We start from the raw sequence: 23999 nt of genomic DNA, 5'->3' as shown, positions 1-23999 counted from the left end.
CAATACACACATATAATTATCAAGTATGTAACACACTCAAATCAAAAATTACAACATTAAGCAAATAAATCAAAACACAACAGAATTAAAAATGAATACATCCTCAACACAAAGAAAAATATCACATAGAAGAGCTAACCATATATTTGTTGAATAACCATGTCTTCACATTCTGACGGAACAACATATAATTCTTATTACTACAAACAGAGAGCCTTGGGGGAGGGACCCAGCACCACCAGGTAAACCCCTGCTAGTTAACTACTTTCTAATCCTAAAGAAAAATAAGCTTTTTTTTGTCTTTTTGACTTATGATTTTCAAAAGCGGCAAAGTTGTTAAAGATTGCAAAAGACTTATTTAGGATATTAGAAGATACATATGCTGTGTTTTATCCTTGGTGTGAGAAAAAGTTCATTGATCCACCATAGATAGTTTTACCACTGGTGTGGAATATGTTATAAAACACTGCGATAATTTTATTGGCTGCTAGATTTTGATCCCCTGCAGATCAGAACTTTTTTGCCCTACACTAAAAATATTCTGTGCATAAATATCAACATTGCAAATATTTCTGTACATAAAATGTTTGCTATGCCGATATTTATCCACAGAACATTACAGTATACCCACAGCTGCGTGCCGATACTATGCAAGGTCTAAGAAAAAGAGAAGAACTAGCCACATTTAGTGCAGGTCCTTGTGCACATGCATCTGGTGTACTCTTCCCGATTAGCGCACAAGTTCTGTGTGGATCTAACTTGCATATAATTTGCTTATTGCATTGGTAAGTGAAAACTGGGCATGGTGAAAGCTTTCTGCATTAGCTTCACAGTTGGGTAGACAATGCGCCTCTCACAAAAATGATTAATGCTAATTCCAAAGCATGACTGAATAGAACTATTGCTAGTACTGTTAGAAACTCCTGAAGCTACCTTACCCCCTTCACGTTTGTTATTTCAAAATAAAGTGGGGTATACATATCTTTTATATTCCTGACATATTTGTGATCCTTCTCCAACCTCTTTCCTTGCCACCCTCAGCATTTTTCTTATTTTTATTTCCCAGTCATACACTCTTACCTCTGTACTCTCTCTTAGATATGTTCATAAACGAATGAAAGATTTGTCATTTCTCACTTTACTCATTTAGCTATTTTACCTCAATTTTACCCTTGATATCATCTCTCCCCTATTTGTTATCCACTTGAGGTCTTTTGAATATTTAAGGTATGTAAAATCATGTTACCTCATTTCTCTCCAAAGTATTAACTTTCCTTCCATAAAGTTTAGCTCACTGTTCTATTGCACCTAGATCTTCTAACCTGCCAGTGCTTCTTTAAGCTGCCCTGCCACACCTTCCGCTTCCCCCAATTATAAAACTGTTGCACTGTAAGTCCAGAATCTTTGCCTTTACTCATATTACTTAGAATCAGATCAAGAACAGTTGTAAAGAAATTAAAGAATTAGTTAAAAATGTTAAGATGTTCAGTTGTGATTAGAAAATAGAATCAGCAGCAGTACATCACAAGCTCAATGCAGTCTTTCACATCTGGCAAATAAACGAGTCAGAGAAGGCTGGATCAATTATCTCTGGACACCGGCCTTATGGGCAGTCTCCAATACTGATAATAAAACTGTATGACATGTAAATCATTTATTTTAGTACCTCACCAAATACTTTTAAGCTAACCTTGATACATGGCTTGTGCTCCAGTCCAAGCAAAGAGACTCGCAATAGCATTAGCACGATAACGAATTTCAATTTGGTCAGCAAGATTTGCCTTGAGAAGTCTCTCTCTTTTCTGTTTTTCACACATCAAATGAAACTGTGTATGCCCATAACAATATGGATCATGTGTTTTGGTACCTACAAGATAAAAACATATTGCATTAATCACTGACAAAGTATGACATTTTGACTACCAAAATAAATGTTACTGTCTTGCAATTCTGAAAGGCCTAATCGAAACAAAATATTCTGGTCAGACTCAAGCTGGCAGTGATCAAGTACAATACCTAGCGATAAATTATACAGCATAAAGAGATTGGAAATACGGATGGTACTGATGGAACATTTATCTCAAAAACCATGGTGGATTTGAGCTCACATGCAGAAGACTCAGTATCAATACCCAGGCTCAAACAGAGATGCTGTGCAACAGTAACACCCAAAGTCTGGATCTAAGGTCCATGCTCACTGGGTACTGGAAGAAATCATAGCCTCAGGCTCCCAGCCAAGCACCGTCACTGCAATGTCTGGGCTAGAGGCGATTTTAAAAATAGGGAAACTACTCAGGGCTCATGTTATCCTTGTCCAATAAGCAGTCCGTTCCAACTGGAAAAGGGCAGTACTATCATCAAATCAGAAGAGTTTAGAGAAATTAAATTTAGGAAAACATACACCAACAATGCAGCAAAGTAGTGGACAGAAGTTGTAAAGAAATTTTGAGATTTAAAAACTGCTAAAAAGGAACTGGCAAACATTGGTTTTAAAGAATTTTCTCCAAGGCATCTTCTAGCTACTTCCTGGTAATATTTGACTAAGAACATCTCTTTGATCATAGCTGTCACTTTTCACACCTAAAATCTCTCCTATTTCTATCAAACTTCATTCAGACCCCCTTTTACAAAAAGGTGTACTAGCATTTTTAGCACAAGCTAAAAATTAGCGTGCGCTCTGTAGACGCTAATCTAAAAACTCTAGCACACTTTTGTAAAAGACCTCCTCAGTTAGCTAGTTAAGTTGGTATAATTGTTTCAAGAACAGCAATATGGATGGAGATATGGCTATGTATGACATTTAAGACCAAGGTGGCTTGCCTGGATGGCTGAAAGTTTCTACCTTCATAATCCAAAATTTCTATATTAGATGATACCATGTAGAAGAACTCCAAGTTATTAATGTTATTAGATGGATTCAAATTTTAAGACAGAACAAGTCCAATGCTAAAAACCCAGATGATACTTAATAGTCGAATGTTGATTCTGCATAGTTTGTTTTTATTACATTTGTACCCCGCGCTTTCCCACTCATGGCAGGCTCAATGCGGCTTACATGGGGCAATGGAGGGTTAAGTGACTTGCCCAGAGTCATTAGCTCACCAATGTTGCATTCTACATGCAGAGGGCAATTTTATAAGAGGGCACCTAGGTTAACTGGGCAGAAAAGCATCTATTTTGGCCCGATTTTATAAGAGGGCACCTAGGTTAACTGGGCAGAAAAGCATCTATTTTAGCCCGATTTTATAAGGACGCATAAGCACTTATGTATCCATAAAATACTAGAACAAATCTTGCAAAAATAGCATCCAGATTGAAGATGCAGATATTTACATACTCCCCCCAAACTCCCCCCCCCCCCGAGAATGCCTACTATACAAGGATGCACCGGCATGCCGCGCATGTACTTTTAGGTGTGCCTCAATTTTATATGTCCATTTATACATATCAAATCAGCATGTACAAATGGCTTATAAAATTACCCAGTATAAGAAGGTAATTATCTAGATTGTACTCTGAACTTGGAGGAGAAAGGGGGGGGGCTGGAAATCGGAGGAGAGAGAGAGGGAGGGAGGCGTGGAACTCGGAGGATAACCTTGTAGGTGCCCGTTCCATTTGTGTAAGAAATGGGCCTTTTCTACTAGTGTTTTCATGTTTTATAAAGTTTCTCTCAATGTAACTATAGGTTTCCATTCAATGTAGCATGTAAGCACTTGCTGGGCTTTACATTGTGGAATGTTTTGCTAGGACAGAAAACATTGACTGAATTTGGATTGCCGGAGTATGTTGCAAATGGTTATGAAAAATTATACTGATTGGGTAGAAAACACATACCAGAAACTAACAGTAGAAAACTGACATTCCGCAAAAGCAATTTTAAAACAATTTGCATGAACATACAACTATTCTGTCACGAACATACAAAATGATCATGATTGTTTGGTGATTGTACCAAACAAGGAACCTCTTACATCTTGTCATCCAACAGTGTAATTTAAATAACTTTGGGTAATCTATACCAAGATAAACGTCAAGCAACATTTCGCATAACTGACTGCCAGAATGCATTGCTTGCTTACTTTTTCTACTGTGCAAAAGTGGTGTCAGTGTGAGGTCATTGTTTATACTGTGAAAATGGATGTTTACTGAAAAAGAAAGTTATCAAGTTTTTGCAACAAACTAAACATTACAATGGGAAATGACTTACTCTTAATTAAACCAATACTAGGTATCCTCTAATCTCTGGTAGTTAAATCAAAGATGACAAACTGCTATAACCAGGATATAATAAACCTAATAATGCTATCATTTCTTTTGTAATTTAAAAAAAAAAATTTAAGAGCACCCTCAGATATTCCCACTATAGAAAGCACAACAAATTTCTGTTGCTTAAGACAATGAACTTTCTTAGTATATTAATTCAAAAGGAGTGAAGCCTGTGAAACTGGGATTACCTTAATCAGTGGGAATTGGATTAGAGATTCAAGTGTTTGTATTGTTAAATAATTTCTGGTTTTAAAAGAGAAAAAAAAATGAAATCAGGTGTATTATTTCCACTAATATTGGACAATAAGTATGTTTCCAACGAAATTAATTGACTATACACCGTCTTGGGTTTGTAGAAGCCAACCAGATTATCAATGTGGAATAATGATTCAGATAAATAATAACTGGAGATAATCAGGTTAATACCACATTTTCTTTGTTTACTGTTGTTTAATTGATCTCCTTGTCTTGTTTCACTCTCCCTATTTATTTTGTGGTCTAAGAAAGAGAAAGATTGTATATAATCCATTTATCTAATTGAGATTGTTTTCCTCTAATATTGTATTAATGCACAGTCATCTCTGTATTACTGTTTGCAAGTGACCCTTGTAAAATGAAAAATTATAAATGATTAAAAAAAAAAATAAAAAAGACAATGAACTTGACATTTGAGGGCTTAAATAAGCTCCTGAAAAAAATAATAAAAGTGGTACAACAGAACATTGTAAGGGTAGTGACTGCATGGGAAGAACGTAACGAGATCAACGATGCAACAACACAGTGGCATATGTCTTCGCACTTAAAAGGTCACATCAGTTTTTGCTACATGTACGCTGGACAACCGTTATGTTTTATTCAAATTTTTGAGTTATTTTACGAGGTATGCCGAAAAAAGGATGAAGGTGTGGTAATGTATAGAGAACAAGTCAATAAAAATGTACTTTTCTGTACTTTATTGAAAAATTGACTGAAATAGATACACCGTAACTCATGTTATGGAGATAAAATGGACAGGTTTCCTTCCCCACCTCACATTCACCATTTACATTACCCACTCTGTGATGAGACTTACCAATAAATATTTTGTTTTCATACTGTCTTTTAAATAGTGGCATTTTATCAGGTGAATGATTCATGACAGGAACTTCCCCAGGAACCGAAGATTCTAGAGGTACAAACTTCAAAAGAAAACAGTCATATCAGCAATTACAAAGACCTACAAAAAACTATTCACGAGGCTCTCTCAATAGTTTTTTTAAAACTAGCTTCATTATCCCTGATTAAACAACTAAGCCACAGTGAGATCTTGGTTGCAATCATTCTTTAAAAACGTCAGCACAATTGAATACACAAAAAGTAGCACATATGAGTTTATCTTGTTGGGCAGACTGGATGGACCATGCAGGTCTTTTTCTGCCGTCATCTACTATGTTACTGTGTTAGGGCTCTAGCAGTGTCATGCTGATAGTGGCTTTTGATTGCGCATTAGTCCCTGACTTGCAGACTTCTGAACAAGAATAAAAATATTTGGTGGAACACAAAAAATGGGTAGGATATACTAAAGAAGGCAAATTTTGGTTGCATTTAACTTTAAAAACACAATTAAAAAAGATGGGGAAAGCATAAAGAGCATGGCTCATCAAATTATTTCCAACATATAAGCCGCATTGAGCCTGCCATGAGTGGGAAAACACGGGGTACAAATGTAACAACAACAACAACAACAAAAAAACACTCTGCATGTGTGCTTTCTGTGTGTTTGATTAGTAGAAGGGAAGGCAGTTTGAAAAGGTGCAATTCCTTGATCACTATAATACAGTTAGTGCATGTATACTGCTGTAGGAACTGCTTCTCCTAAAGATCTGTATTGTGGCATTATTTGGAGGTGGGTTTGTTTCTCTTTTTTGTTGTTGTTTTGTTACATTTGTACCCCGCGCTTTCCCACTCATGGCAGGCTCAATGTGGCTTACATGGGGCAATGGAGGGTTAAGTGACTTGCCCAGAGTCACAAGGAGCTGCCTGTGCCTGAAGTGGGAATCGAACTCAGTTCCTCAGTTCCCCACTACATGCTAAAAATTCATTTCTACAATGGTAAAATTATGTCTTACCTGATAATTTTCTTTCCTTTAGTCAAAGCAGAAGAATCCAGCAACTAGTGGGTTGTGTTCATCTACCAGCAGGTTGAGATAGAGATCACTGACTTTAAACACGGTGATATAGGACGGTAGCTCCTCCCAAAAGCCAGTATGACAGCTACCAAATCAGGCCCTAACTCACCCCACTACTCCCCAGGATGGGCCTGGTCAGAATGTGGGCCACCTGGCCGTCCTCTGTACCAGCCACACCCCTTGTGCTCAGGCCTCAAGGACCAAAGCCTAAGGCGACAATCAAAAAACTGTCTGCTGGGTGTGCAGTTCTCTTATTTTGTTTGTTCGATTGCTATGTTGTGAACACATGTAGAACAAGAAAAACAAGAAGAAGAAAACACTTGCGCCACAGACAGCAGAGAGGTATGGATGCTGGATTCATCTGCTGCGACTTCCTTAGTGTCAGCAGCAGATGAATCCAACAACCAGTGGGATGTACCAAAGCAGTCCCTAAAGGTGGGGTGGGGGGGGGGGGGGTGGAAATCTGACAATGATGCAGAAAGTACCACCATGCCAAACCGAGACTCCCAGCGTGCAGTCACATCCAAGTGACAATGCTTAGAGAAAGAATGTAGAGAGGACCAAGTGGCAGCCTGACAGATGTCCTCCAGAGAAAAAACCCTCGCCTCCACGGTGCACATAAAATGTGCTTGCAATGTTCCTGGAGCCTGGGAAGCCACCAGTTCATACACCGAAACAATTGCATCCTTAATCCAGAGCACCAGGGTCACCTTGGAAGCTGCGAGACCCTTCCGGGATCCCGCCATCAGGACCATCAGATGATCCAACCAAAGAAAGTCATTTTTCACATGCAGATAATGAATCAGACCCCGCCGGACGTCCAAGCATCATAAGGCCACAAAGTCCTGCAGATAATCCTTCACTGAGAAGGATGGATGAAACAGCAGTTGATTAAGGTGAAAAGCCAAGACCACCTTGGGTAAAAAGGACGGAACAGGACAGATGATAATCCCCAAGTCCAAAAACTGGAGAAAGGGATCCCAACGAGACAAGGCTTACAACTCCAACACCCGCCACACAGAGGCCATAGCTACTTAGAAACACAGCCTTCAGCGTCAGATCCTTCAAGGACGCCGACCACAAAGGATCAAAGGGACCTTCTGCAGAGCACGGAGAACCAAATTAAGTTGGCAGTCTGGACAGGGATGCCACACAGGATGTTTGAGGAAACTTAACTCCCTTCAAGGACCATACTACATCCGGACGGGTAGCCAGTGAAGACTGTTCTACTCAGCATCGGTAACGAACTAGAGCCACCACCTGTACCCAAAACAAATTCAATATACCAGACCTCTCTGCAGTCCCTCCTGAAAAAAATGCCAGAATCCTCAGCAAACAGGCCATCATCAGAGAGACTCCGTGCTGGAAGCGCCACACACAAATGTCTGCCAAACTCGTGCGTACAATGAAGTCATTGAACGTCTGCAGGCCTGCAGGAGGGTGGTGATCACCCCCTCCACATACCCTTTCCTCCTCAAGCGCAACCACTCAAAAGCCAGGACATAAGACCAAAGCAGGAGGGTTCTTCCATGGGTACTGGACTCCGTCAGAGTAAATCTGGAATCAAGGGTAGCAGGAATGGGTCATCCACGAGCAGCCGGACGAGATCTGCATACCATGGACTCCTGGGCCAGTCAGGAGCCACCATAATCACCAGCCCCTGATGCTGAAGAATCCAATGTAGAACCCTCCCTAAGAGTGGCCACAGCAGGAAGATGTACAGAAGGTCCTCCTACGGCTAGGGTTGAAGCAGCGAATCCAGACTTCTCAGCCTTTGCTGAAAAACCATGACACCTTGGCATTGCCCCAAGTCACTATCACATCCATCGATGGCATGCCCCACACCTCGGCAATGGAGCGGAACACCCTCGGGGACCGCTCCATTCTGCTAGGTCCAGCGACATCCGGCTGAGAAAGTCTGCTTGCAAATTGAGACTCCCTGTGATACGAGCCGCAGACAGAAGTTGCAGGTGACACTCCACCCATGCATAGAGAAGGCACGCCTCCACCGTCAGCAGAGCAATGCGCGTGCCCCCCGATGATTGATATACACAACCATTGTCATGTTGTCAGAGAGCATCAAGACTGGCTTGCCTGGAACCAGAATCTGGAACACCTTCAATGCCCTGAGCTCCAAGAAACTGATGGGCCATTGAGCTTCCATCAAGGACCAACAGCCCTGAGCAGTGTGCTGCAGGCAATGGGCTCCACAGCCCAACAGATTGGTGTCCATCACCCTAAAATCCACTGCAGAGAAGCCAACAGCATTCCTCTCTGTAAATTGACTTGCTGAAGCTACCACTGCATGCTGAGTCGGGTCTGCAAGGTCCAATGTAGCCTTACCTGATAATCATGCAACACGGGCAACCAGCGACACAGAAGGGAACGTTGTACTGGGTGCATGTGAGCCATTGCCCAGGGGACTACGTCTATGGCCAGCATCATGGACCCCAGAAACTGCACGTTATCCAACGTGAGTGGGTACGGCATCCTAAGAGACCGAATCTGCTCCTGCAGTTTATCCACCTGAGAGGCCAGCAAGAACACCCGGCTCTAGATAGTATTGAAATGTACCCAGAGATACTCCAGCATCTGCAAGGGTACTAGATGGCTCTTGGCAACACTGATGACCCAGCCGAGAGACTGCAGCAAGTCCATCAACCTGACAGCGACTCCCTAGTTCTCAGCCTCTAAGGACGACCGCAGAAACCTGTCGTCCAGATACAGTTGCACTCAAATGCCCTCTTTCCGGAGGAATGCTGCCACAATGATGACCTTGGAAAAAGTGTGCGGCGCCATAGCCAGACCGAAGGAAAAGGCCTGGGATTGGAAATGGCAGCCCAGCACTGCAAAACAGAGAAAACACTGGTGCAGAGGCCAAATGGAATATGCAAATATGCTTCCTTGAGATTCAGGGAAATTAAGAACTCCCCCTTCTTCCCTTTTGTCTGAGCCACCCCTGTCCAGCAGGTCAGGGCATTCTCCCCTGGAGGGGACCTGGAGGAGGGGGAGGTTCTGGTCTCAGAGCTGGATAACTCTATGGCAGTCTGGATTTTTCATAAGGAGGAGCTGCTCTCTTTGATTGTTCGCATGCTCCAAGCCCTGAGTATTATGGTGAACGAGTCCCCAGCACAGGCCGCGGCTAGCCCCAAAATGGCTAGCATCAGGAGACCAGCTCGGTCTTTTCTGGTGCAGAGGCCATAGAGGAGCTCATCAGTCCATTCCAGATGCTGACCGCAGATGGTGTATCCAGTGCCACAGGATTGCTTAGAGAAGTTCAAGCTCCCTAATGTGGACACTTTGGTGGAGGCAGTCACCAAGAAGACTACCCTGCTGGTAGAGGGGGGTACAGTGTTGAAGGAAGTATAGGACAGGAAGCTAGAGGCCTTTGAAGTCTCGGCCCTTTCGCTCCAGACCTTCATCTGTAGCTCCTATACAGCAAGAGCTTGTCTCATCTGCGTCCATCAGGTGACAGATACAGTGTTGGGGGATAATAAGCTGGCGATGGATTTTCCCTCCTTGGAATCCAGCTTGGTTTGTTTAGTGGACTTGTATGAGCTCTTGTGTTCATCTACTAAGCAGATGGCGTTGGCCGTGATGGCTTGATGGCTCTTGTGGCTTTGCCATTTGGCGGTAGACGTACCAAGCTTTGCCACTGGGCAGCGGACGTACTAAGCAGCGATGTACCAATCTCCCTTTCCAGGGTTTAAGGAGGACTTGGAGAAGTTTCTCAAGGATTTGGGGGATTCCAAGACGCGTTTGCCTGAGGACTGTTGCAAGCCGACGTTTAGGGTGAGTGTGGCTCAACCCTGTTTTAAGGAAGCCAAGAAATATTGGTCGAGGCTGAGTTTGGCAGCATCAGCATCTTCTTCAGGTTTTCAGAGGTCCCGTTTCCAGCAGTGGTCTTCCTTTCAAAGTAACAAGCAAGGTCTAGCCCCATGTCCCGAATTCTGCCCCCTGCGAGACCTGCTCAATGATGGGGTGCCAGCCCGCTGCTCTGTGTGGCAAATAAGGGGGGGGGGCAGCTGACCCTGTTTTTCAAGCAGTCGGCCAGAACTACGTTGGACCAGTGGGTTCTCAACATTATCAGCGACTGGTATAAATTAAGAGCTCTCCGCTCCTGCCAGTCATTTTTTTTTTTTGAATCCTTGTGCAGTGTCCCTCCCTTCCCCCCCCCCCCCCCCCCCCCCCCCCCCCCCCCCCCCCCCCCCCCCCCCCCTGCAGGCCCAGCAGCTCCCTCCATTCCCTCCTTGGGCCCAGTACCTCTCTTCCTTCCCTCCAGCCTTCCCCCCCCATGGGGCCAGCGCCTCCCTCCCTTCCCTCCAGCCCCCCAATGGGCCCATTTCCTCTCTCTCGCTCCTTTTCCCCAAAGCCAGCCCTCCTTCCTCCAATGGTAGAGCACCTTCTTCCCTTATCTCCAGTCCCCCCTTCAGGTCCAGCAGGCCCCATCTCTTTCTCCAGGACCTTCTCTCTGCTGGATCCTGTTGTCTGATACGATTTCCTATTTTCACTAAACAGGAAGTTACATCAGAAGGCAAAACCTGGCCAAGAGAAGGCCCTGGAGGAGGCCTGTGGAGATCGCTGTCGGCTCAATTGGATGCTGCATAAGGTAGAACTACTGTGGGAGGGAAGGAGGGAGGAAGGCAGGTAAGCATGGAGATGCTGGACTTGCGGGAGCAGTAAACTGCAGCTTTTTTTTTCTTTTCTTTAAATCGCGGGAGCAAAGCTTTTTACCGTTCAAGTGGGGGCAGTAAAAAGTTTTGCTCCTGCACCTGTGGTAAACGGGCCAAATTTTTTCCTTTTACCGTGGATTTACTGAAGCTCCCTGTCTACGTGTCATTCTCTGTGTTTACAAATTACTCACTAGTAACTGTTTAACATTTTACAATATATTTTATTATTAGTAGATCAATACAATTATCCTAAAATAAAATCCATTCCCTTAACCCATAGTTATTAACCAATCCATACACCAATACATTTAAAACCAAACAATTCTCCACAATACTCTTTCAATACACATTCAAATAGCATATATCTGGCAATCTTTTACATCAATGTGTGATCATAGCTCTTTAGTCATGTGTTAATCCACTGCTCCAGAGTCTCCAACAAGATTCAGCCTTGCTTCAAATCAGACTCATTGAATCACCAACTTGTAAAGTAGTTCTGTCCTTTTTTCCAACAAACCGTTGTAACGTTAGTGATAAATCTTGAACAACCATTGATGATGTCAATCAGCAACATCCAAAACTGTCCATTTTCACTATTAGCAATATCATATGTTCCAGATATATATATTTTTTGAAAATGTTGTTACATTTGTATTAGAGTTTCAATCTCTCCTGTTCTTATAGTATTCCACCATACGACCAGGACCCAACATGCTCATGTTTCGCTATAAAAGCGTCATCAGGGGTCTTGAATTCTAAACACAATAACAGTGGGTTAACTATAATTCTACTTAATATGTATCATTGTTAAAAACTCTCAAAATTAAACATTAACATGTTATCATAAATACACTTACTGGCTCATCCAGGTGGTGGGGTAGTCAAATACCAGCGATGCGGTGGTAAGCTAGAACTGCTCTCCCAAACGCATAGATGGTCAGTGTTTTTACGATATAGTCGGGTGTGAAATCTATTGTTATCCCAGCGAATGTTGATATCTAAAAAATTGACTTCACTAACTCCTACATAATGCACAAACTTAATATGATCACTAATTTCATTTAATTCTTGCAAAAACATTTTTAATTCCAATTCAGTGCCTTGCCATATCAATAGTATATCATCAATATACTGTAGTCATTTAACTACCCCTCCAAAGTATTGAGATGTGTAAATACCTTTCTTTTCCAATTGATCCATGTATAAACACGCAATGGTAGGGGCTACAGTAGCCCCCATTGCTACTCCTTTTATTTGTAAGTAAAATGTGTCCTGAAACTTGAAATAGTTATGATATATCACCAATCTCGCCATCCTGCCTAACAACTGAATTTTAGAGGCTGACAGAGGCAAATTCTCCAACAAACTATCTATTAGTTGTATCGCCTCTATCTGCGGTATGTTTGTATAAAGAGCTGTGACGTCCAACGTCACCAGACATACCTGCGCTTTCTCTGAAATTTTAAGTTGATCCAATATTTCCAAAAGATGTGCTGAATCTCACACATAAGATGTGATAAGACTGTAAGCAAGGGCGCAAGTGAAAATCAAGATATTGAGATAGTTTCAAATAATGATTGACATCCCGACACAATGGGCTGCCCAGGGGGGTTGACTCTATCCTTATGTATTTTAGGAGTAAAATAAATTATCGGAACTCTAGGATATTGACGAAATAAATAGCGGTATTCCTGGATGGTTATGACTCCATCAACATACGCTGGGATAACAATAGATTTCACACCCGACTATATCGTAAAAACACTGACCGAAATAGTATGCTTCATTACCGTAGCCATCACCCAAAAGCATTAAAAGACAGTATCCCTACAAGTCAATTGTTACGAGTACGTAGAGCATGTAACTCTAGGGAAGAATTCTGCACTCAGGCAGAACAGATGATCAGTAGGTTTCGGGTTCGAGGCTATCCCCACAAAGTTTTGAAAAATGCTGCTAAGCGAGTATTTAATTATCATCCTGAATGGGAACGGAAGGTGAATAGGGTTAATGAATGTAAACCTTTAACGTGTGTTTTACCTTTCACCATAGCATCTAATGATATTATAAACATCATTCGTCGATATTGGCCCATGTTAAATATTCATCCTGCATTTAAGGTCACACCCCGGTTTGCTTTTTCTAGGGGTATGAATCTAGGTGAACAATTGGCTAAGAAAAGATGTAACCGTGATAGTTCAGTGGGAAATAGTGGCCACCATAGATGCAATCAATGTACATATTGTCAGTATGCTATGGAAGTTACTCAAATTCAAATTCCTCATTCTGAGAAAATACATTATCTTTATGAAAACACAAACTGCAATACTATAAATTGTATATATGGGGTGATTTGCCCTTGTGGTTTGTGGTATATTGGCTTGACTTCTCGGAGGATTAAATTGCGTATTTCAAAACATTTAAGTAACATACGTACAGCTCGTTTGGAAGCTCCTATTGTAGCCCACTGGTTGGAAATGCAACACAATTTAGAGGAATTTCGATTTGTTGTCCTTGATTGTGTTAAGTTAGAGAGGGGTGGTAACATGTCTCAGGCACTACTTAGGAAGGAGCAACGTTATATATTTCAATGGAACACGGTAGCTCCAGCTGGACTCAATAAAGAGATTGAGTGGTTAAACCTCTAGAGTATTTAACCTCTGTGTTAGCTGGTAACCATCTATGCGTTTGGGAGAGCAGTTCTAGCTCACCACCGCATCGCTGGTATTTGACTACCCCACCACCTGGATGAGCCAGTAAGTGTATTTATGATAACATGTTAATGTTTAATTTTGAGAGTTTTTAACAATGATACATATTAAGTAGAATTATAGTTAACCCACTGTTATTGTGTTTAGAATTCAAGACCCCTGATGACGCTTTTATAGCGAAACATGAGCATGTTGGGTCCTGGTCGTATGGTGGAATACTATAAGAACAGGAGAGATTGAAACTAATACAAATGTAACAACATTTTCAAAAAATATATATATCTGGAACATATGATATTGCTAATAGTGAAAATGGACAGTTTTGGATGTTGCTGATTGACATCATCAATGGTTGTTCAAGATTTATCACTAACGTTACAACGGTTTGTTGGAAAAAAGGACAGAACTACTTTACAAGTTGGTGATTCAATGAGTCTGATTTGAAGCAAGGCTGAATCTTGTTGGAGACTCTGGAGCAGTGGATTAACACATGACTAAAGAGCTATGATCACACATTGATGTAAAAGATTGCCAGATATATGCTATTTGAATGTGTATTGAAAGAGTATTGTGGAGAATTGTTTGGTTTTAAATGTATTGGTGTATGGATTGGTTAATAACTATGGGTTAAGGGAATGGATTTTATTTTAGGATAATTGTATTGATCTACTAATAAAGAAATATATTTTAAAATGTTAAACAGTTACTAGTGAGTAATTTGTAATATAATGTGTAACTAATTATAGAGTTGAGACCTAGATTGTAATTGTGATTCTCTGTGTTTAAAGTCAGTGATCTTAATCTTCAGCTGCTGGTAGATGGACACAACCCACTAGTTGCTGGATTCATCTACTGCTGACGCCAAGGAAACAGAAAATTTCCTCCAGAACACCTCTTTCCTTTCTGCAACTACAGCTGCCTTCCAGGCCTCAGCCCCCACTATTTTCCCTAACTACAGCCTCTGTTGCTAGTTAAAATGGAAGCAGATAATGCAGGATCACTCATACCAGATGCGGGTGGGGATCTATAGAACTGCAGATGGAGAAATTATGTCTTACCTGATAATGTTCTTTTCTTTAGTCGCAGGAAGAGAATCCAGAAACTGGTGGATTGTATCCATCTACCAACAAGCGGAAACTGAGAACACTGAAGTGAATACTGTGATCCTGGACGTCCAGCCCCTCAGCCATTCAATATGTCTCACCACAAAGCAGACGGAGAAGCAAATACACCGCTAACCTTCCTCACAAATGAAGCAATACAATCGAACAGAACCAACTGTAATGAAAGCTACACTGAAGTGAAGGCAGTGATCTTGGACGTCGAGCCCCTCAGTCATTCAGTATATGTCTCATCACAAAGAAGATGCAGAAGTACCGATAACCTTCTTCACAAACGAAGCAATACAATCAATTGAAAGTTACAACACGACTTCAAGTCCCGTTGTGTCCATTTTTTTTTAAACCACTGCACTTGACCAAAAAGACCTCATCGTGAGCCAAATAAGAAGAGTTTGGCAGACACAAATGGGAGGGATCCTGGATTCATCTGCTGCAACTAAAGGAAAGAAAATCAGGTAAGACAATTTCTCCTTCCTTAGCCTCTGCAGCAGATGAATCCAGAAACTGGTGGGATGTACCAAAGCAATCCCTAAACTGGGTGGGAAGCCACCGCTCCCCACAACAGAACCACCACTCCAAAATGTACATCTTCCTGCGCAGCCACATCAATTCTATAATGCTTCGAAAAGGAATGTGTGAAGTCCAATTAGCTGCCCGACAAATCTCCATCAAAGAGAGCACGCTCGTCTCCGGCCATGAAGCCAACTGCACCCACATCGAATGAGCCTGCAACGCAGCAGACAGGGACTGACTCCCAAGAGGTACGCTGATGTGACTGCTTCGTTCAACCACCAATTATAGTCACTTTCAACGCTGCAGTACCCGTCCTGAAACACGAAAAGCGGTATTCATTGGACATCTGCAAATAATGGAGAACTACTCTACAAACATCCAACAGCCACAGCTTAGAAGTCTTCCTGAAAAATCCTCCCTCCGAAACAAAGGAAGAAAAAGAGACTGATGGAATGCCGATGTTACTTTTGGCAAAAAAGACGGCACCGTCTGCAAAGTCACTTCAGACTCTGAAAACTGAAGAAAAGTATCCTGACAAGACAACGCTTGGATCTCTGAGACCCGACGAGCCAAAGCCATAGCCACTACAAAATTGCGTTGAGTGTAAAGTCTTTATCTGACACTAGCTGCAACGGCTCAAACGGCGCCTTCTTCAATGCCCTCAGCACCAGATTCAGGTTCCAGGCCGAACACGGGCGGCAAAGTGGAGGACGGAGATGTAGAACACCCGCAGTAACCACGCCACAGCTGGATGTGATGCAAGGGAGGAACCAGATACGTGCCCCCGGAAACATGCCAGAGCCGCAACTTGAACCTGGAGAGAATTGTAGGCCAAACCCTTCTGCAACCCCTCCTGCAGAAAAAGTCAACACCTGCGACACTCAACGGCTGAAAGGGTGACCATGCGAGCTCTGCACACACCTCAATGTGCGCCACACTCGGGCATATGACGTTTTAGTAGACCGCTTCCTAGACCGAAGCAAAGTGGCCATCACTGCCTCTGAATAGCCCTTTCTCATCAATCTCGACCTCTCAAGAGCCAAGCCGTAAGATCAAAGTGAGAGGGATCCTCCATACGAACCGGATACTGATGATGGAGACCCCAGCAGGACCAGAAGCTGAAAAGGCGCCTCCACCAGGAGTTGGACCAGTCCATATACCAAGAAAGGGAAGGACAATCTGGAGCCACCAGAACCACCAGTCCCCGGTGACGACCGATCATGTGGAGAACTCGCCCAATTAAGGGGCTATGGAGGGAAGATGTACAGGAGTGCCAGACTCTACCCAGGGCTGCAGCACAGCATCCAACCCTACAGACCTGAGTTCTCTTCTGCTGAAAAACTGGAACACTTTGGCATTCGCACTTATTGCCATCAGGTCGACGCTGGTGTTCCTCACTTCTAGCAGATCTGAAGAAACGCCTCTGATGCCAATTCCCATTCTGTCAAACTGAGATGACTGAGAAAGTCTGCCTGAACACTGAGCTAACCCGCAATATGCACCACGAACAGGTGCAGGACGTGGTTCTCCGCCCACTCCATAAAGGCCACTCGGCTCCATGCTGCGTACTGTCCTGTTGATTGATGTACGCCACTGCCATCATGTTGTCTGAGAGAACACGTACAGCCTAACTCCTCCAACAACACCTGAAAAGCCAGCAAGGCATTTAACACTGCTTGCAGTTCCAGCCGATTGACTGGCCACGCTGCTTCCATCACAGACAAGTGCACCTGATTATATCAGTGAAAACAATGAGCCCCACCACCCCGAGAAGCTGGCATCCATGACTACAACCACCCACTGCTGAGAGGCCAATGGAATCCCCTGCCGGAGGATAGAGTTGTGAAGTCACCAGCCCATGCTGAACTTCGCCCTTGGCAGCCATGGAAGCCTGACACTGGTACTCTGGGACAGCAGCAACCACCTGCACAGGAGTGAGTGCTGCACAGGACGCATGTAACTCTCGCCCATAGCACAAGCTCCAGAGTGGCTGCCATCGACCCCAACACCTGAAGGTAATTTCAGGCCCGCTGGCTCGGAAACCTAAACAGACTGCGTACTTGAGCAAGAAGCTTGACCCCCCCTGCCCTCTGGCAAGAATACTTACCCCTGCACTGTGTCAAAGTGAACTCCCAGATACTGCAACGTTTAAGAGGGCATCAGGTGACTTTTTGGAAAGTTGATCACTCAGCCTAGAGATCAGGACCCTGTCAGTGGCCAGGCGACTTTCCTGCTCCGACGCTGCCCAGATTAACCAATTACCAAGGTAGGGATGCAACCTGATACCTTTCTTCCGTAGAAACGCCGCCACAACCACCATCACTTTGGAGAAGCGAGGCCAAAGGAAGGGCCCAAAACTGAACGTTTCTTCCCAGAATCATAAATTGAAGCTACTGCTGATACGGAAGCCAAATTGGGATGTGCAAATAAGCCTCTTTCAGATCTAGCACAGTAAGAAACTCCCCCAGCTGCATTGCTGCCACCACGGACCTCAAGGTTTCCATAAGGAAATGCCACACCCTCAGAAATTCATTCACCCTCTGGAGGTCTAGTACAGGTCTGAAGGAGCCCCCCCCTTTTTGGGGCACTACAAAGTAAATGGAATACAGACCTGTGCAAACCTCGGGTGATGGAACTGGGACCATCACCCCCATGTCCAATAAGTAGAGCAATGTGGCATCAAATTGCCGTCCGCTTGGAAGCCGTAGTGCACCGAGACTCCAAAACAGAGTTTGCGATGGGACAATAGGACTCTCTAGCCCGCATCCACCTCTGGTAAGTTCGAGAATCCAATGGTCTGAAGTGATCTTGCTCCACTCTTCATAGAAGACAGTCAGCCGACCCCTTATCTGGGGCACCGAAGAGCGGACAGACGCCCCATCATTACACAGAGTGCCCTGTAGCCTCCTGCCTGGCAGCTGGTCCTGAGGACCTTTCCTCACTATGAAACTTGAGTGCTGCTGGAAACTGGGATGCTGAAAGGTCGCTGAAGCATTACCTGTACAGTACCGCTGAGCCTCCTGAACCAAGACCTCAATGTACCGGCCTTAGAAGTGGGATTAGGCTTATCTTCTGGAAGCTGCTGAGGATGTGGAATCCCCCAAATCCTTCAATCTTCTCAAGATCCTCACCAAGCAGCAGCTTCCCCTGAAAAGGTAGCTTAGCCAGACACAGTGCAGATGCCATATTCGCCGCCCAATTGCGAAACCACAGCAAACAGCGGGAAGTGACCGCCATAGCCATCTGCTTAGCCAACGCCCGCACCAGATCATAAGCATCAGCTAGATAAGCTGGACCTGACTCCATGCGGGGAACAGTGGCTGCCAACAGTGCGCTGGAACAGTGGATCCAGCGCATGCTGAAGCCAGCTAAGGCATGCTCTAGCCGCATACGAGCTATAAATAGAAGCCTGCAGTGCCAGAGCCAATACTTCAAATGAATGATTCAAAGAAGCCTCCAACTGCTGGTCCTGCATACCCTTCAATGCCATCTCTCCCTCCACCTGAAGAGTGGTCCTTCTTGGTGACCACTGTCACTAGGGCATCAACTTTAGGGAAAGAAAACCTGTCTACCTAATCAGTGCTCATTGGAGAGAGACAAGCCATCGCCTTCGTCACCTTGAGCCTCCCATCAGGGTCGGACCACTGAGCTGTAATAAGCTCCTCGATGTCCTCATGCACCAGAAACACCTTAGATGGTTTTCTGGTGCTCACCATCTTCAGATTGACCATAGAGGCCATCTGCGCCTCTGGATCTGAACTATTCAACACCTCTAAGGCACTAGAAATAACAGCTGACAGCTGGTCCTGGTGAAAAATGCTTCCTGGACCACCATCACCTGAGGAGGCTGCGACTGCGGACAGGACAGTTTCAACAAATATGCCTGATGCATTAGAAAGCCAAAATCAGGGGAGAAAAAAATCCGCTGCAAGCTCTGTCCCCGCAGCCTCACTCGGAGCGCCCCCAAGGCCGCCCATGTCCCGTCAGAGACCCCATCAGACGGGCCAGCAGCATGTGAGTGCTCCGGAAGCGGCAGCTGCGGTGAGGCCGGAACCGCATCAGCGGAAACTGAGTAAATGGCGTGCGTACCATGAGACTGCACACGAGAGACCACTCCGTCGGGAGAGACCGAAGCACCATCTGCAATCAAGTCATCCATACATCCTGCACTGCGGAACATCTCTTCTTGCAGCAGGAAACAGCGCTTGACTTTGGTTGCCATACTGTACCTCGCTAAACCCCAACAGAGAGGACCAAAGAAAAAAATGAAAACCACTTACCACAGGAAGTGAAATGGTACCTTCAACAGCAGCAGAGTCTCCCAGGAGGAGCCCGCCACTCAACCAGCACTCCAGGCTTGGCCGAGGAACAAACCTCTCAAGCACAGTTTTCCATTGTTTGTTTGTTTTGGATTGGGCAAGCTAAAACATTGCTTGTTTTTAAATTTTTTATTTTGCTGAGGAAACCCAAAGCACAAAACACTGGGAAAAGGAGAACTGTGGGTTAAGACAGGGACCTGCAGACCAAGTGTGCCCTCAAAGCTGGCTCCTTTGGCCACACACCCCCTGGCTCAACTGGCTAGGACTACATAGTAACATAGCAGATGACGGCAGAAAAAGACCTGCACGGTCCTCCAGTCCGCCCAACAAGACAAACATATGTGTATACCTTACCTTGATTTGTACCTGCCTTATTCAGGGCACAGACCGTACAAGTCTGCCCTGCAGTACTTCCCGCCTCCCAACCACCAGTCCCGCCTCCCATCACCGGCTCTGGCACAGACCGTATAAGTCTAGCCCAAATTTTGCACCTTATGATTAAAGGCTTCTGTTGCACAAAATTACTTGCAAATTGGTTTAATGGAAACTTCTGCACAAGCCATCAAATCCTTAGAGCAGAGACTCCCTACCCAGTCCTTGAGACATACCCAGCCAGTCTGATATCCACAATGTTTATGAATAATAGATTTGCATACAGTAGAAGTAAATCTCTGTTATGCATATTCATTGTGAGTATCCTGACTGGCTGGGTGTGTCCTGAGGACTAGGTTGAGAATCCTTTCGTATTTCTTTCCAACTTCCATTTGATTGAAAAGAATACAGTAAAAAACTAAAGCATATTTTATATCACAGCCACCAAAGCATGCTTATGACCACTATCAAATTTATATCTTGAGTAAACAGGGTCCTGAGAACCCTGATAGTAAGCTGATTGGGTATTTCATTCTTCTACTGACAGACATCCTCAGCTTCCAAATTAATGAGGTTATCATTTTTTGCACTGAGCTAATAAGAGAGGAGATGAAATCAAATAACCAAGTGCTTTAGATAGTAGTGAGACTACATGCACTACACAAACACTTATGTGATATGGAATTATGTTTGGACCATACTAGTAAATAGGGAAAGAGATTTACTAGGCTGCTGGGGAAGCTGTCTGGGATTGGGCATACTATTTAAGATTGGTCCTCTCATTTTTCCCCCAAGCAGTTAAGGGAACTGAAAAGTTTACAGATAGAGGTCTGTCAAATTCTCCTTGGCTCCCTTTCAAAATAAAGTTTACAGAAGAGAGAGCAAATGTCCATCTAAAACCTCTTGCTGAACCATGCACGCTGAATAAAAACAAGGATTCCACTGGACCAGAGCAGCTACCACCGTTCTCCAGTGATTGGAATTAAGCTAGGTCAGAGGGTCATTTCCACAGCTCTCCCAACAGTTGACACTCTGCTGGGCTGCAGCAAACTCACCATCATCCCACAGCCCGACAACTATGGCCCTTCCACAAAAATAACATAAAATAAAGACAGACACCCAAAAATGAATACCTCTGGAAGTTGCACTGGCATACGAATCTGGCACTGAGGGTTGTCATCTATCTGAAACGGGATTGGATCAACCTTGCGTCGCCGATGTCCACGAGGAACAACCCGTTCACCACGAAGCCAAAAAAAATTAACTTGTGGTCCAATATCTTCATGTAACAATTTCACAAAACAAAAAACATTGTTTCAGCAATGATAACATTACATACATCAATATTTAATCTGCAAGCTAAGACCAAGCCCCTTACATATAGCATATTTTTGACATGCTCTACCCAGATGCTGAGAGCTGTGATAAGAGGTTACACAAGTTGGGTATAAGATATGGGAGTAAGGGAAAAGTTGCTGCTTGATTTATTAGGTAAATTTATATGCTCATACACTCAAACTGATTAGATTGTGAGCCCTCTAGGGACAGAGAAGTACCTGCATGTAATGCGTACAGCACTGCATACATGTATTAGCGCTATAGAAATGATAAATAGTAGTAACAGCAATAGAGAACCAGAAAGGGAACCTATTAGCTAATGGAAGCCAACTGGGAAGTCTGACTGGGCCAATTAGGAGCCCTTTTACTAAGCTGCATAAGTGCTAACGTGCTTAATGCAGCAAAAAAGGCCTAAGGTGGGACACACTAGTGTCCCATGTTAGTTTTTGCATTTGTGCATTTGTGTGCGTGCTATCCATGAAGTAAATATTTTTTCTTTTTTGTCAGAGGGAGTGATATGAGCAGAAAGTGGTTGCACTTTGCTAACCAGTCAGTGTATTTATGTTACTGCACACTAACTGGATAGCATGCACTTAACGCATGAACCCGTATTACCTTTAAAATACATGGTGGTAAGTGCTCCCGTAGTACTTTTTAAAAATGGCAGCACAGTAATGGTAACATTAGCGCATGGCCATTAATGAAATAAATGAAAATTTGAGGTTTCTACAAATATAGCAAAAATGGCCTCAGCTTGAAGGAAAGACCCATGTAAAGATACACAAAGGCCAATTAATTACTGCAGCTTAGTAAAAGGGCCTCTCAGTCTTTACCTGCATCATCTATTGTGCCACTATGATTAAGTCAGGTAGATTGTTTTTGCTGTTATCTATAACTTGCCTATTCCAAAAGGCTCTAGGCAGAATACTAGCCAATGGACCACTAAACTTCCCAAATTAGATCTTAGAACAAAACTATGCATTGGTTTTCAGTGAAAATTCTGAATGAGTGAATCTCCTACATTAAAAAGCAACCCCATCACCATTACAGATGTCCAATTTTTTCAAAATACTTCAAAAGAAATTACCGTATTTTTCAGACTATAAGACGCACTGGACCATAAGACGCACCTAGGTTTTAGAGGAGGGAAATAGGAAAAAACCTTTTTTCCTTTTTCCCTCCTCTAAAACCTAGGTGCTCCGGTGCGTCTTGTCCGAGTTCGGGATCGCCCTCCCCTACTCACGTCACGCGATGTTCTCTGGTGGTCTAGTGACGTCGGGGCAGGAAAGAGACCCCTCTTTCCTGCCCAGCGCGCTGCTCTCCGTCCTCCTGTATGCTGCTTGACGGTCTCGGCGACATTCAAAATGGCCGCCGAGACAGCAACTCTCGGCGGCCATTTTGAATCTCGCCGAGACCGTCAGGGAGCATACAGGAGGACGGAGAGCAGCGCGCGCGCTGGGCAGGAAAGAGGGGGCTCTTTCCTGCCCCGACGTCACTAGACCACCAGGGAACATCGCATGACGTGAGTAGGGGAGGGCGATCCCGAACTCGGGGGGAGGGCGATCCCGAAATCGGACCTCGCTACCTTCGGACTATAAGACGCACCCCCCATTTTCCTCCCAAATTTTGGGGAAAAAAAGTGTGTCTTATAGTCCGAAAAATACGGTAGCAACTTTTTAAAGTCTGAAAAACTGCAAAATTTGAACTAGATCCAATAATCCTCCAGACTTCCACTCTGCAGTTCAGGGGAACATAAGGCGAATAGCCAAGCAGAATCACCGAAGAGGAGAGAAAAGAAAGAAAACAGCACTACCCCAAACTAAACTGCAACATGAACCGTCAACAAGGCTCAAACAACACCGTCTGCGGCTGCTGCCCAGAATTGCAACAACTACCAGCACCAAAGAGACATCCAACAAAACTGACCCCCTAAGGTAGATACCTCATATTGCCCTTCTCTTATTTTTTTTTGTTTTTTTTTGTTTCCACCTCCCCCACTTTTTTTTTTGTATTCCAAGGTGCAATACAGTGTACTTGGGCCACTTAAGTAAAAAAAAAAAAAAAAAAAAAAAAAAGACAAAAACCTCCAACTCCTCGCCCACCGACCAGCAAGGAGCACTGTCGACGAACACACTCCATACAACTAATACAGACAATCTGAGCGGGCTCTGTACCAGTCTACTACTACTACTACTTAACATTTCTAGAGCGCTAGAAGCAAATTATCAGGTAAGACCAAATTCCTCCTTCCACAGCGTCCCCTAGACCGGCACACATGGGAATTACCAAAGCAATGACCATCAAGGGTGGGACCCAGAAGACCTGCCTCCAACACATATGCCACATCCTGACGGACCTGCACATCCAACCTGTAATAACACACAAAGGAATGCAACAAAGACACACATCTGCCTTGCAGATGTCCAGCGGAGGCACCAAGGAATGCTCCGCTCATGAAGCCGCCCGAGCCCGTGTGGAATGAGCACATAAAAAAATGGAATCAGTCTGCCCTTGAGCAAGT

At 43.9% G+C, this 23999-nt stretch overlaps 1 protein-coding gene across 1 annotated transcript in view; it reads right to left on the bottom strand.

Moving 5' to 3' along the window:
• Positions 1-23999, bottom strand: part of MRPS30 (mitochondrial ribosomal protein S30) — a 43186-nt gene that overhangs the window by 10734 nt on the left and 8453 nt on the right. The window contains exons 2-4 of the mRNA XM_030192217.1: positions 21274-21419; positions 5339-5444; positions 1691-1867 (exon numbers count right to left, since the gene is read on the bottom strand). Coding sequence (XP_030048077.1) covers positions 1691-1867; positions 5339-5444; positions 21274-21419 — 429 coding nt within the window. The remainder of the gene's footprint in view (positions 1-1690; positions 1868-5338; positions 5445-21273; positions 21420-23999) is intronic.

The sequence above is a fragment of the Microcaecilia unicolor genome, chromosome 2, assembly GCF_901765095.1.
Source record: "Microcaecilia unicolor chromosome 2, aMicUni1.1, whole genome shotgun sequence".
NCBI classification, from domain to species: domain Eukaryota; kingdom Metazoa; phylum Chordata; class Amphibia; order Gymnophiona; family Siphonopidae; genus Microcaecilia; species Microcaecilia unicolor.
Note: the sequence above shows the minus strand (reverse complement) of the source record. Positions and strands in the feature narration are given on the sequence as shown.